This window comes from Giraffa tippelskirchi, chromosome 14 (genome assembly GCF_054371585.1).
Source record: "Giraffa tippelskirchi isolate mGirTip1 chromosome 14, T2T-mGirTip1v1.2.pri, whole genome shotgun sequence".
NCBI lineage: Eukaryota > Metazoa > Chordata > Mammalia > Artiodactyla > Giraffidae > Giraffa > Giraffa tippelskirchi.
This window is the reverse complement of record NC_137288.1, coordinates 38,541,540-38,556,464: the sequence shown is the minus strand read 5'-3', so window position 1 is coordinate 38,556,464 and position 14,925 is coordinate 38,541,540. Positions and strand designations below refer to the sequence as shown.

Below are 14,925 nucleotides of genomic sequence, written 5' to 3'. Positions count from 1 at the left end.
ATGCTGCTGGTATTTACTACTCCAAAGACAGGATGCTAAACTTCCAGCAATCCACAGAACCTTCAAGAAAAAAATTAGCCACTCAAAAAGACTTTCCCTATCAGAAATGCTAATAGCTCCCCCAGTGAGAAATGGTGATAGATTGTGAGAGATTCTCATTAGGGATTCATCTTACCTCTTTTCAAAATGCAAATATCCTCTAGGCTGATTAAGCCTTGATACATTCATTTACTCAACAGGTATTATGGAGCCCCTACCTACTCTGTGCTGAACGCTTCCCTAGGTCTTGTCTCAAAATCACACCTTCATGGGAATGCCTTTCATCAGTCCAGCAGGTGCTGTCTGGCTGATGGGGAAATGAGAAGGCAGATTTGGGTAGAGACAAGAAGTGAGAGGTCCAATTTTCCCTATTCTAAAATACTTCCATCCCACTATTCTTCCAAGTTCCCTACGATACAAACTGAAAGTAAATCAACTGAAATCAATGGCCCATAAACTGCCTTGTGTTAGAGATCCAGTCTCCTTAGACCCCAAGAGTGCTAACTGGGGAATGTCACCAGGGGCCCGGCTCAATCATGTTTTGTTTTGGTTTTTTCGTATTTTTTAAAATTTGTTTTTAATTGGAGGATAATTGCTTCACAGTGTTGTATTGGTTTCTGCCATACAACAGCGTGAATCAGCCACAGGTGTACATCTGTCCCCTCCCTCCTGAACCTCCCTCTCGCCCCCCCTAGGTTGTCACAGAACACCAGGTTGAGTCCCCTGGGTTATACAGCAACCTCCCATTCGCTCTTTTGCATATGGTGATGTGTGTTTCATTGCTACTCTCTCAGTTCCCACCCTCTCATTCCCTCACTAAGTCTGCAAACCCATTCTCTTTGTGTCTCTATTCCTGCCTCGCAAATAGGTTCATCAGTCCCGTTTTTCTAGATTCCACATATATACACTAATATACAATATTTGGTTTTCTCTTTCTGACTTCACTCTGTATAACAGGCTCCCAACCAATCAGCTCTTCTTTCAATTACCTCCCTCCTTTGTTTGCATAGTACTCTGCCGGGGGTCTGTTCACCTCCAGGAGGCTGTAGTGGTTTTCCGACCCAGCACAGAAGGACCTGCTCGACCCCCGTCACCAGAAGACACAGGTGGGAGGCAGAGAGTGGGCGGCGGCAGCAGTGGCTGGCGGGGGTGCACCCTTGGGACCCTGCGCGTAACCCCTGCCTCGCTTTGAGGCGCAGCTCGGTACTGTCCAGTGTCTGCTGTCACCTCCCTACTCAGAGGATTTCCTCAGGATGCTGCCCCGGTGTCTCTGCAACCCGGGCTCTGAGAACTGCATCCTTCTAGCTACTCAGACTTAAAATGTTGATACCATCTGCCCCCTTCTATCCTTCACAAACAGGGCATTGCCAGCGGCTCATATTGTCCCCATGAAGACCGTCACCCCGCCCATCCATCTGGGTGCCATGACCCTATTCCCGGTCCTCGTTGCATCTCCCTTGGCTTACTACTTTAACCCTCAAACTGTTTCCTGCCTCCCGCCCTGCAGTACTGCCAAAAAAATCTCCTCAAAGCTCTGAAGGCATAGAATCCCTCTTCGGAAGTTCATCCTCATAGGATCTGAAGATCCTTAGCACAAGGCTTTGTCCTTATTTTCCGCTCGTATAATCTCGGTGTTCTTACCCTCTCTCTCCATGTTCTGACACCTCCAGTCCTTAAAGCAGATCATTTCCTTCCGCTTCCCTTCTGCTCCCTCCCCTAAACCTCTCCCAAATTCTCTAGAGGAGATCCTTTCTGCCTTTTCTGAGCTCCCCAGAACTGTTTTTGCAGCTGTCATTCACACAATGAAGTTGTTCTGCCTCTTATAGTAATACTGTTGGAGAAGGAAATGGCAACCCACTCCAGTATTCTTGCCTGGGACATCCCAGGGACACAGAAGCCTGGTGGGCTACAGTCCACAGGGTCGCAAAGCTACTAAACAACAACAACAACTTCTTGTAGTAATGTAATGTGTGTGTTACTCGCTCAGTCGTGTCCACCTCTTTGCGACCCTGTGGACTGTAGCCCACCAGGATCCTCTGTCCGTAGTATTCTCCAGGCAAGAATACTGGAGAGGGTAACCATTCCCTTCTCCAGGGGATCTTCCTGACTCAGGGATCCAACCCCAGTCTTCTCCATTACAGGCAGATTCTTTACCATCTGAGCCACTAGGGAAACCCTTATGTCCACTTTATCTCTCCTGACAAACTGAACCTCTTTGAAATAGAATCTGTGTATCATTTATCTATAAACCAGCTCAATGCCTTGGACATAGAAGAATCCTTTAAAAACCTAAGAGTTAACGTATCTTTCTATGTTTGGAAAAAGTTGTAATAATAATCTGAATTTCATTTGTTTGGAAGAAATCTTTAATGTCTGGATGGAGTGAGGGTAAGTTTTTGCTCGACTTGCACACATTCAGCAGTTACTAGCTGTGCTTCCACCATGTGCCAATCAGTCTTCTAGATGCTTGTGAGCAGTCCTACGATCATGGAGCCTACAGTAGGGGAAAGGCAAGTGCAGGGAAAATAATTTGACATTTTTGGAGCAGCCACTGTGTACCTTTTCATACTGAACACAGTGGGTGCTCCAAAAATGTCGAATTCTTTTTGGATGAGATGGTTGGATGGCATCACTGATTCAATGCACGTGAGTTTGAGCAAGCTCTGGAAGATGGTGAAGGACAGGGGAGGCTGGCGTGCTGCAGCCCATGGGAACACAGAGTCGGACACGACTGAGCTACTGAACAGCAACACCAGTACCATATGCCAGTACCTGGGCTTAGTGATTGTTAATGGATGAAGCCGGGGAGAGCCCAAGTACTCCCGACACCAAATGCCTCTCTGTCAATCCAAAGGCGAGACCACCACCTCCATTGTAGCAGTTTCCTATGGTTAGTTAGACCACCACCTCCAAAATAAGCAGTTTCCTATAGTTGGTCATATGAAAGACTTGAATTTATGGAATTACATAATTGGTTTAGTTTCATTACAAGATAGCATCATTCAAGAGAGGAGGAAAAAAGGAGAAACATACATTGAAATTTGCCTAATTGCAGTGTCCTGCAGAAATATTCTCACAGCTTTCTAAAACCATTGCTTTTCACTGTTGGGTTTTGCCAGTTTGCTTATTTGAAGTCAATTGAAAAGCCTGTTTTCAACTTTGGACCTTGGAATCAGTTGTTGGTCAGTTTTTGGCAATTCCTGCAGTTTGCTTTACTGACAGAGCAGTGCCATCTAGTGATGAAAAAGGAAAACTTGAAGCTCTTGGTTTTCTTAAGCTTCTGGGCAGGAGGGGTCAGGGGGAATCTGGTCTTCTCCATTCTATTTTTTAGTGTCATTTTCAGGAGTACATTGCAGCCTAAAGGTCGAAACAGCCTGTCACTTTTGTCTAAGAAATTATGTATTATACAGATATATATGAAAAGATGCATTATACAGGTTTCCTGATAGTGTGCTGATTCTCAAAGCATTTGTAGCAACTATAGAAAACACCAATACAATGGTAAATAAAATATTTCAAAAATGATAAATTCTCAGGATCCGTAAAATGTAAGCCAGAAGAAGAGATATGAATCAGGAGAAAGGTGTGAACACCGTTTAAGGCAATCTTGTAGTCTGTTTGATTATTGCTTGTGAAGTGGAAAATCTTGTGATGGGAATAATTCAGTTGCTGAATGTCCTTATTTGGAATATACCGTTGCATGCATCTCTGTAATTAAGGGCTCCTTATCCAGGCTATGAATTATGCAGGCTTTCCTTCTCATTCCCCTGCTACTCTGTGATTTTACACAGTAGTTTTCACAAGTGTGGTCCCTAGACCAGCAGCATCAGCATTACCTGGAAACTTGTGTAAGAAATACAGATTTTTATACCCTACCCCAGACCTGTGTGTGTGCATGCTAAGTTGCTTCAGTCCTGTCCAACTCTTTGCGACCCTATGGACCATAGCCTGCCAGGCTTCTCTGTCCATGGGATTCTCCAGGCAAGAATACTGGAGTGGGGTTGCGATGCCCTCCTCTGGAGGATCTTCCCAACCCAGGGATGGAACTTGAGTCTCCTATGTCTCCTGCATTGGCAGGCGGGTTCTTTACCACTGCGCCACTTGGGAAGCCCCATCCCAGACCTACTGAATCAGAAACTCCCTGGTGGGGCCCGGAAGTCTTGTGTTTTAACAAGATGATTCACATGCCACTCATACTTGACAATCACTGCTTATTAACATCCCTATTGAGAAATAATTGGGAATGGAAAAGAAAGTTAAATATTAAAAAGCATGTTTAGATATTTGTTAGTAACTAAGTTTTTTTAAGATGTTTTAGGGGCCAAGGAAATTGACACTAAATAAAATAATGTTGGCTTTTTTGGGTCTTCAGTTTGTGTATGCCAAGTTAACAATAGGAGCAATCTAAGATTACACAACTTCCCTTGAAATGACAGTTCACAACATGATCTAACAACTCAAGTGTAGCACAGCATTGTTAACTCTCTGTTTTAAAATTCTTGGTGTCATAAATGTTTCCAAGCAAAATATCTTCCCCTTTAAAGCTAAGTTCAATATGACTCACTCCAAGTCATATTTGTTACATTAAGATTAACCCAAACATCTAAAGAGTGGGCAAAAGATTATGATTGATCATAGAATTTAGAAAATTCAAATTCAGAATTAAAAATTAAAGGCAAAATATTGCTTTTCTTGGTTGCTGAGTTTTTTTAAACAGCATCCATGAAGACAAATATATGTTTAAACTAGCTACTGAGTGAAGCTGCCTTAGGAGTTGTACTTATGTATGAGTTATTTTTAAGTTGGATCTTTAAGTTGGGAATGTCTAAATAAGGCATGATGTTTAGCTAGAAAATAAGAAATTTTATAGATCTCGCCTCCTTCAGGAGAAAAAAAAAAGACCAAGAGGAAAATAGTATGATAGGTGAAATTCTAACATAAACCTAACATCAGGCTTATCAGACCTTCTTGTGGAGTCTACAGAGGACCAGTTCTGTCTATGGTGTTGTTGTTCAGTTGCTAAGTCTTGTCCAACTCTTTGTGACCCCATGGACTGCAACATGCCAGGCTCCCCTGTCCTTTACTGTCTCCTGAAGTTTGCTCAAATTCATGTCCTTGAATCAGTGATGCTGTCTAACCATCTCATCCTCTGTTGCCCGCTTCTCCTCTTGCCCTCAATCTCTCCCAGTATCACGGTCTTTTCCAATGAGTCAGTTCTTTGCACCAGGTGGCCAAAGTATGGGAGCTTCAGCATCAGTCCTTTCAATAAATATTCAGGGTTACAATTAGAAAATTTAGGATGTGTGATCAGAGGAACCTAGATCAGACCAACCTAGACAGCATATTAAAAAGCAGAGACATTACTTTGCCAACAAAGGTCTGTCTAGTCAAAGGTATTGTTTTCCAGTAGTCATGTATGGATGTGAGAGTTGGACCATAAACAAAGCTGAGTGCCAAAGAATTGATGCTTTTGAACTGTGGTGTTGGAGAAGACTCTTGAGAGTCCAAGGAGATCAAACCAGTCAATCCTAAAGGAACTCAGTCCTGAATATTCATGGCAAGGACTGATGCAGAAGCTAAAGCTCCAATACTTTGGCCACCTGATGCGAAGAACTGACCCATTTGGAAAGACCCTGATGCTGGGAACGATTGAAGACGGGAGAAGGGGACGACAGAGGATGAGATAGTTGGATGACATCACTGACTTGATGAACATGAGTTTGAGCAAGCTCGTGGAAATGGTGATGGACAGAGAAGCCTGGCGTGCTGCAGTCCATGGGGTCACAAAGAGTCGGACACGACTGAGCGACTGAACTGAACTGATCAGAGGAAACAAACAAATGGCATCCATGGCCTTTATTTATCTCATTTTATTTCCTTAAATTATTTTAGCCAAAGCTGAAAACTCTTTTAAGAACAGGTTGGGTATAAGCCAGGGACCCTAAGAGCAGTTTCTGATTCTGCCTTCTGTTCAATGAAAGGAAACAGAATTTGTAAAACACTCGGCCTGGTTGGAAGGGTGGATAAGAAAGGGAAGTAACAGGTGTTTCTGTGACTGTCGGGTGGTGGGCATGACATGGAAGAGCAACAGCAGGCATGTTAGGTCATCTCTATTTGGGTCCCCAAACGTCATCCATTGACCACCCTACTAAAGCAGGCTACAGTTTTTTCTGGATGAATGGAAATAATAAGCCATTATAATGCCTCAAAGTTAAAACAATATTTTAAACTTCTTTGTACTCCTCTACATCTCATCTGCAATAAGTTATCGGTTAGTCTGAGATATTAAAGTTTAAAGGGTCACTTAACCATGGACTCAAAGAATCACAACAGAAAGCTTGAAAATCATCTGCTTAAGGCCGATAGCCTATTAGCCAGGAACAGCTGTCATCCAGTGATTTGTAAGTCCTCCAGGGTTCTGTTTGTTAAACTTATCCGCTAGGGTTCTGTTTGTTAAGCTCATCAAGGTAACTTCAGAAAAGGAAGTCTTTTTCTAAAGGTACCTCGGGAACAAAGAGTCATTGATTGATTGTAAAACTGACCTTCCCTCATTCCTTTGCTGAAAAAAAAAAATATATTTTCTTTCCAGTTACCAAGAAGGCCAGTTTTTACAAGATGCATAGGTTCTTCTAACGAAAGAATTTTTTTTTTTTTTTAATTTTTCTAAACCAGTAAATTGGGAATGTTTTGAAGGATGTGTCTGGTTCATCTAAAAACCCTACTTACATCTTTGGCTACAGAAACTAGAAGCTTACTTTTCTTGTTCAGTCTTAAAGGCTGAAGGCATGTCATATGTGACATTTTTCAATCACCAAGTTCCTTGTGAGAAAAAAAAAAGTTACAGATTTCATAGTTGAGAGAAACCACAAGGTTCGCTTAGTCCAGACTCCCTTCTAATGCTTGAAATCCTTTCACACCGTCCCCACAGGCCATCACTCAAACTTACAAAACTGAAACTATTCAAAGAGAAGTGGGAAGGAGTAGAAATGCGGGACAGAAGACAGCGTGTATCAGTTACCCCATTTATATTGTCTGCACCAGTCTGGAAATTTACATCAATTCATGGTCCTCCAGAACTTGTATGACCTTCTTGACCCTAGTTATTGCGGTAACTTCGACTTAGAAACACGTGGTCTAAGTTAGGGTTTCTCAAGTTTGGCACTTTGCCATTTAGATCCAGAGAGTGCTGTGTTGGCGGAGGGGCTGTCCTGTGCATCTAGGACGTTGAGCAGCTTCTCTGGTCTCTTCCCAATAGTTGTCAGCAGCACTCACTTCCTCTACTCCCCGCCCTCTCCCCAACACAGAACTCCGCTTTGATAAGCAAAAATGTCTCCAGACTTTACCAAATATCCCAGGTGACCACAGGGAGGTGGGGGCAGGTTTGGGGAGTGTGTGTGCCCCAAATCTCCCCCAACTGAGAACTACTGTTCTAACTTAAGAGTGTGTGCTGTGAGGTACACAGCCCCAAGGACACATCCAAACCATCTCCTTTAGGAAGGAGTCGTTAAGATCTCAGCTACCTCCTTAGTCACATAAAGAGTTCCACAGTTGACAAAATATTGGTACAAGTCTCTTGGAGTTTTTGTACCATGAATGTGGAGCAACTGTTTCAGTCTGTCACATCTCTATTAAGTGTCTGTGAAAATAGGCTACTGCAGTCGATGCTCTAAAATACAAATAGCAGAACTATTAGGTTGGTTCCAAGAAACCCTCAGTTTCAAGTGTTAGTCACTCGGTCGTGTCTGACTCTTTGTGACCCCATGGACTGTAGCCCACCAGCCTCCTCTGTCCATGGAGTTCTTCAGGCAAGAATACTGGAATGGATTGCAATTTCCTTCTCCAGGGAATCTTCCCCACCCAGGGATCAAACCCCAGGTCTCCTGCATTGCAGGCTGATTCTTTACCTTCAGAGCCCCGAGAGGCTTCAAAATCTATTTTCGTAAGTTTTTAAGGAAGCATACTGAATTACTGGATTTTCACAAATTGAGCCTACCATGTAAACAGCAGCCAGATCAAGAAATATAACCAGCACCGTGACACCGTTTCCACTGACTCCCTCCCCCTAGCAGCACTGCCTTAACCATGGTGCTCTCTTAACTCCTGGCCTGGCTATTTCTTTTGCAGGGCTCTGCCTAACTTACTCTCTCATCCCATTACAGTCTCTCTAAAGATATAACCTCTGAGAGCCTCCCTGAAGTCCTAAATCCCTCTCTACCACCCTGAACCTGCTTGAATTTTCCTTACAGCTCTTATCACACCCTATTTGTGTCCATCTCCCCAACATATAAGAATCCAAGAGGACAGAAACACTCTAACTTAGCATATGATGGGAGCTTAGAAAATTAAAAGCACAGGTAAATCCAAATTTCTGACATTTTAAGGTGAGGAAAATTCATTCAAGTCTTAGAAATGAGGAAATAGCATCATAATTCTATTCACTGAGTGCCTGCTATGTGCCAGTCATTGCAATAAGTACATTTATGTATTATTTCTTTTAATTTGTATAATAACTGCAAAATAGATGTTATTAGGCTGCTTTCAGATATAAGTACCAAAAACCAACTAAAAGATTAAATAAAAAGAATACTTAATATCTCATAAGAAATGGTCCAGAGATAGGGGCTGGTTCCATATTTGAGCAGTCCTATAACTCAAAGATGTTATGATTTCAGTTTGGCTTCTCTGCCATCTTATGAGCTTTCTGCTCATGGTCACAGGTGCCCCTCGCCATTCCAAATGTCACATCCTTGCTCAGCAATCTCCAGAAGCAGGTACAAAGAGAGGCTGTGCATTTGCTTTTCTTCTTATCAGAGGGAAGAATCTTCTTCCGGAAGCTCCTTGATATCTCATTGGCTGAATTCTCTTACACATTGTTATAAATGGAATGTTTGTGTCCTCACCCGAATTCATATGCGGAAGCCCTAACTTCCAATGTGATAGCATTTGAAGCTGGCAGGGCCTTTGGGAGGTAATCAGGCTTAGATGAACCTTCTGCTACTCAAAATAATTAAAACAGCCTCTAGTAATAACAAAGTTCAGAGGAAAAGCTCTATCTTCATGCCCTCTCCTAAAAAGTGGCGAGGAGACTGGAAACAATATTGTAAGGTACTACACCAATACACCCAGATCTTGGCTTCTGAATACCATTCAGTATTAGAAATCAAGGCTTCTTGATGAAAATGGTTCATTCTAAAGCTGAGACAGACAAAATACAAGATGGGTCTGGAGTATCTTGTAATACTAGACAGTAAGAAAGAGCTCAAAAACCAAAGCATGGGGACATGTCAGAGGGACAGAGAATTTAACCATCAAGATCTTCCAGTGGCCGAAGCTGGAACTATTGGAACAACAAAATACAATAGTGTTGGATTATAACCCACAGAGTAACATCAATATGTATGCGTCCAAGCTGATAAAAAATGATTGAATTAGTAAATAAATGAGAGAAGAGACAGATCTTTCTCACAAAAGAATTCCAAACAATAAGCATAGATTCCGCACTCCTCTGAGGCAGAGCTTAACCTCTCTCCTCCTGGTTTATGCCCGGTCAGCATCTCCACTCTGAGGTGAGCTCGACTTAATGACTCACTTCACAGAATACAGCACGTGAGGGAAAGTAGCAGCTTTACAGAGGAGAAACCTACAAAGGCTGCTTTAACAAATACTGGCGCGTGGGTATCACGCATCCCTGATAGGCTGTGATGCAAAGGGCACTTCACCACCACTCTGTGGTATTCTTTACAAAAACACACCACCCAGTTCTAAATGTAAGAAAAATAACAGATATATCCAAGTAAGAAGATACTCTGCAGGATAATTGGCCAGCAGTCCTCAAAGCTGTCAAGGTCATAAACAAAGAAAGTCGGATAAATGGTCACAGACTAGAGTAGATTAAGGAAGCGTGACAGCTTCATGCAACATGGGCATTAATGGAGGAAACACTGAAATCTGAAGTAGGGAATTTAGGTAACTGTACCAATTTTGAGCTCTTCGTTTTGACAAATGTACCACAGTTATTTAAAATGTTAACTTTAGGAGGAAATGAGTAAAGTCACTTGGCACTCTCTTTACAATATTTATGTAAATCTACAAATACCCCTGAATTAAAAATTCAGTTAAAAAGAAATGTGTGAGGAAACCAATATTGTATGTCAGATAATACTTCAATTAAAGAATTCAGGGAAATTCTCAAAAATCAAATGCTGCAATAGCAAAAGCATGTAACAACAGTAAAATGTAAATGGGATAAAACCCCATGAGAAGCAATGGGCAATGAAAAAACAAAGTTTATACTAGACAGCTATTGAAACTGGTTATGCAGATGTTCATTGTCCTGTTCACTCTGCTTTTGTATATATAGTCATAGCATATCTTACTCCATATCTGTAAGTTCTGTATCCAAAGTTCTCCATTCACAGAGAGTGATGACTAAATTGCAATTTAAATGTCTTAAGCAGTTAAAAATAAGTAAATTCATGAAATAAAAGATTCTCTGCTTTCAGGATAATTAGCAATCAAGAGTGACAAAATGTCTTGTGTTAACTACTGAGATAATAATGAATAGGTGACCTTTGTTGTCTGTATCCCCCAGTGAATGAATGATACTGCGTATCACGGTTATTCAACTTTGCTGCTCAAAGTGCAGTTCAAGAACCTGCAACCTAGGCATCATCTGAGAGCTGGTTAGAAATGCCAAGGGTAAAGCTTAAATTCAGGCATACTGAAATGAAATCTTCATTTTAACAAGAACCCCAGTGAACAAAATACGTATTAAAACTTAAGAAGCACTGTTTATAGTCATGTGGTTTCCTACATTTCTTAACAAGTAACATTTGAAAAGGTACACTCCAATAAAAAATGAAAATACTTTTATAAAGAGTTTACATTTGACTTGAAAACTATAAATTGCCCCCCTTTACTTATATCCTGGAATATATATTTGGTCAGAATAACATTTACTTAAGGTTACATATACTATCACACCTTTGCTAGGCCCCATAAGATTCTAGGGAAGACTAACAGTGGTGAATATATTACCCGGGCAACTCCTCAGGAGAGTTTGTACAGAGAAAACAATGGTTAGGGACTGGGCAAGAAATCTATCACATCTTAAGAATGTCCCCTGATGATGTGACAATGAGGAATCCTGAATCTCGTCCTATTCTTTCCCTTCGAAAATACCCACCAAAGGAACATGCAGAGGAGTAATCCATTGAGCATTGCTTTCCCTTTTTTGTTACATCACACCACCTTTGAAAGTACCTAATTTGGGGAACATGACTGGTTAGAGATATCTTTAGCCATTGCTAGCTGGTAAACGAGTAACAGGATGAGGAAGAGATAATATTCTGACTATAGAGAATTAGCCATGGTTGTTCATCTGCGCAAGAGAAACTCATACTTGAGGCTGAACACCCACTGTCCTTAAGTATCTCTTTGCCAGAGTGGAAACAAGAACACGTACTACAAGGTAGAGTAAAGAAAGGAAGATGAAAGATCAACGTGTAGAACAGACCCTGCAAGATGCTTCAAAAAGATGTTAAGTGAAAGAGACTTAGGAATTTTAGGGAAAGCCCTGCTTTCCATGATTTACCAATCAAGGTTTCATGGATCCATGTGACCTGAGATGCCACATGAAAAAAGGCAGGAAAGACTGAGAAAAATCCAAATTTAAGACAGATTACAAAGAATGCATAAATAGCAGTTGGGGACATAAAGGCAATAAATACAGATTTCAGTTTGGAATTATAGTGGAATCAGGATATGGAACAGTAGATTAAATGTTACCAGAAACAAGGAAAAGTTTTGGTTATTTTTAAGATGATAAAGATCTAAATATGTTTGGCCGCTATTGGGAAAGGAAATAAACATGTTTGATTAGCAAATGAAGTAGCAAATCCAGGTAAAAGATTAGTGGAAGGAACAGGGTTCTTGAGAAGGTAAATGTGGGAGAGTAGGTGGAAAAGTTGCAAATAAAGCTCACAGATGATGGTTATTAACCTTGAAAAGGCATTAGGACGGCTCTTCCTTGGGGAAAAAAGGGAAGGAGAGGGGAATCAGAGATACAATCTCAGTCAAATAAAATGTGGGGTCATTTCCTAAGAGTGAGTGGGCTCAGGAATGTGGTCATTCTGAGGGATGCAATACAAGAAGCAAAGATAAGGCAATTGTATAATTTATGGTCTGAATGAGCACACTATTGAGAATGAAAGAGATGCTCACAGACAGGATGTCTGCACAACAGGACTCTTGTGAACAAACGTAAACATACCCTGGAAACAAACATCACTGCTGTGAAGGAAGCATGGATGTGTGACGGGTTCCTTCAGCCGCTCTGGCCCTCCCCAGCAATATTGCCAATACAGGGTCAAAGAGAATCAGTTAGGCTTACAGAGTTGGGGAAAAAGTGAGGCAGAAATATTAGAAGATCAAGAGACTGAGAATCCCTGAGTCGTAGACAACAACTTTGGAATGGCTGCAGTCTTGTGCTAGCATTGTCCAACAGAATTGTCTGCAATGATGGAAGTGTTCTTAAGCCTCTTGCCTCATGTGGCAACTGGGCAAATGAATTATTAATTGAAAATAATTAGCTTCCCTGGTGACTCAGCGGTAAAGAATCCGCCTGCCAATGCGGATGGGGAATATCCCCTGGAGAAGGAAGTGGCAACACACTCCAATATTCTTGCCTGGGAAAGCCCATGAACAGAGCCTGATGGGCTGTCCATGGGGTCGAAAAAGAGTCAGACACGACTTAGTAACTGAACAACAGAAACAAGCCACATGAAGCTGCCCTACTAGAAGTGCTGGTTTATATTAAGCCAAGAAAAGAGTGAAGCCAAGAGATTAATGGACTATAAAGAATGCAGCAGGTGTCAGAAGGCAAGATGGGAGTTTGTTGTGCAGATTGAGCGTAAATGTAACTATATTTAGTTGTGAATAATGATGTATTTAGTTGTGAATAGCGATGAAGTCCCAAGTGTGACAGTGCTTGATGAGAACCAAAGAAAACAGCTAGTGGGACTGAGGGGGTTGAGGAATGGAGTCTGAATACGGGCAGTCACGTGTGCCCCCAGGGCATGATGGGAGTTAGTAGGGGGCGGAGCTAAGGGGAAGGGGGCGTCTCACACTAAAGACCTTGAGGAAAGCTACGTGAGTCCCCAATGACATGAGGTGAAAACCACCAGGTAAGGAGAGAAGGACCAGGGAGTGGCTAAGATTTCAAGATGAGAGTTTTAGTCTTTTGTTTTTCAGATGTTAGCTGTGTTCTGAGTTTCCTGGGGGAGGCAGTATGCATCTAAAAGAAGCTGGATTTGGGTTCTTCTCTCTGGCTCTGGTGGGGAACAAACAGGAGAATTAAAATGTGTTTCCTTTTGACAAAGGAGGAGAGTGGTGGTTAAACACACACATCCTTTTTTAATATTTATAATATCCTAGGTAGTAGGTTATTCATTAGAAAAATATTTAAGCTGAGTTGACTGATAAGTTGTATTAAACAACAAATAATTTTTATTTTCTAGATCTGCTTTGACTTTGGAAATGGACTCCATTTTGAGGTAAGAAACAAAGGGGATTATTCCCATCTTTATTTTTTTTATTATTTTTTTTTTATTTTTTATTTTTTTTTATAAATTTATTTATTTTAGTTGGGGGCTAATTACTTTACAATATTGTAATAGTTTTTGCCATACATTGACATGAATCAGCCATGGGTTTACATGTGTTCCCCTTCCTGGACCCCCCACCCTCCTCCCTCCCCATCCCATCCCTCTGGGTCATCCCATTGCCCCGGCCCTGAGCCCTTGTCTCATGCATCGAACATGGAATGGTGTTCTGTTTCACATATGTAATATACATGTTTCAATGCTATTCTCCCAGAACGTCCCACCCTCACCTTCTCCCTCAGAGTCCATAAAATTGTTCTATGCATCTGTGTGTCTTATTCTGTCTCGCATATAGGGTTATCGTTACCATCTTTCAAATTCCATATATATGCATTAGTATACTGTATTGTTGTTTTTCTTTCTGGCTTACTTCACTGTGTATAATGGGCTCCAGTTTCATCCATCTCTGTAGAACCGATTCGAATGTATTTTTTTAATTTTATAGAAGGCAGCGGTGCCTTTACCAGATTGAAAGCACACACTCCCACTGAAACCGCTAGGTGGCGTTTTGAGAGGGTGCCGAGGAGCTGCGGTCCTTTATGTCTCAACACAGAGAAGAATTCAGCCAGAGGCATAGTGATAGATAAGAGATTTATTAGAATAGGATGATCATGAGGCTTCCATGCAGGTGCTCAAGTGTTGTGCTGCTCCGAATACTTAGTGGGTTACATTTTTATAAATAAAGAAAAGGGATGGAAAGAAGATCACCTTGCTTTTCATTCTTTGAGTCTTAACGTTATTAACTCCTATGTGTTGGGTGGGGGAGTTATTGACCCTATATGGTGCTTCCCTCATGGCACTTTGGAAAAATTATATCAGGTCTCAGTACAGTGTGGGTCTTTCACTTTGAAGTGTCACCTTCCTGTAAATTATTGTTTTTTGTGTGTGCAGAGAGTATGTCTTAAGGGTCATTAACTTGTTGATGTCACTGGGCAGGTTTGGGGCCTTATTTTCCACTATGATTTTTTTGTTTATTTTGGGACATGTCTCTTGCTTCTGTTACATGGTTTTGTTGTTAAGCAAGTTAACTTGGTTTTGTTGTTAAGCATACCCATCTAGCTTCGATGCTAAGCAACTTGTTCGGCTTTATGAATTAAGTAAGCCCACATTGTTGCGGGATTTTTCTATTACTTGCTTGAGTGATTATTTATTTACTGTGGTCTCCCAAAGCCCACTCAAGTTCCCTCTCTATCAACAGTCTCCTAATGGGATTTCTGAGCTAGCT

The 14,925-nt window shown here is 41.4% G+C and overlaps 1 protein-coding gene across 6 annotated transcripts in view; it reads left to right on the top strand.

The window, feature by feature from the left end:
• The window catches only part of DSG2 (desmoglein 2), a 54,296-nt gene that overhangs the window by 6,311 nt on the left and 33,060 nt on the right, over nucleotides 1-14,925 (top strand). For 3 of the 6 annotated variants that reach the window (XM_081562640.1, XM_081562636.1, XM_081562641.1), the window contains one exon: nucleotides 13,557-13,592. Coding sequence is in view for 2 of the 6 variants with exons in the window: in XM_081562636.1 (XP_081418762.1) it covers nucleotides 13,557-13,592 (36 nt within the window). In the remaining 4 variants the exon portion in view is untranslated. Of the gene's footprint in view, nucleotides 1-8,941; nucleotides 9,008-11,505; nucleotides 11,578-13,113; nucleotides 13,224-13,556; nucleotides 13,593-14,925 lie in introns of those variants that run through there. The other 3 variants (XM_081562638.1, XM_081562637.1, XM_081562639.1) reach the window with 3 other exon arrangements.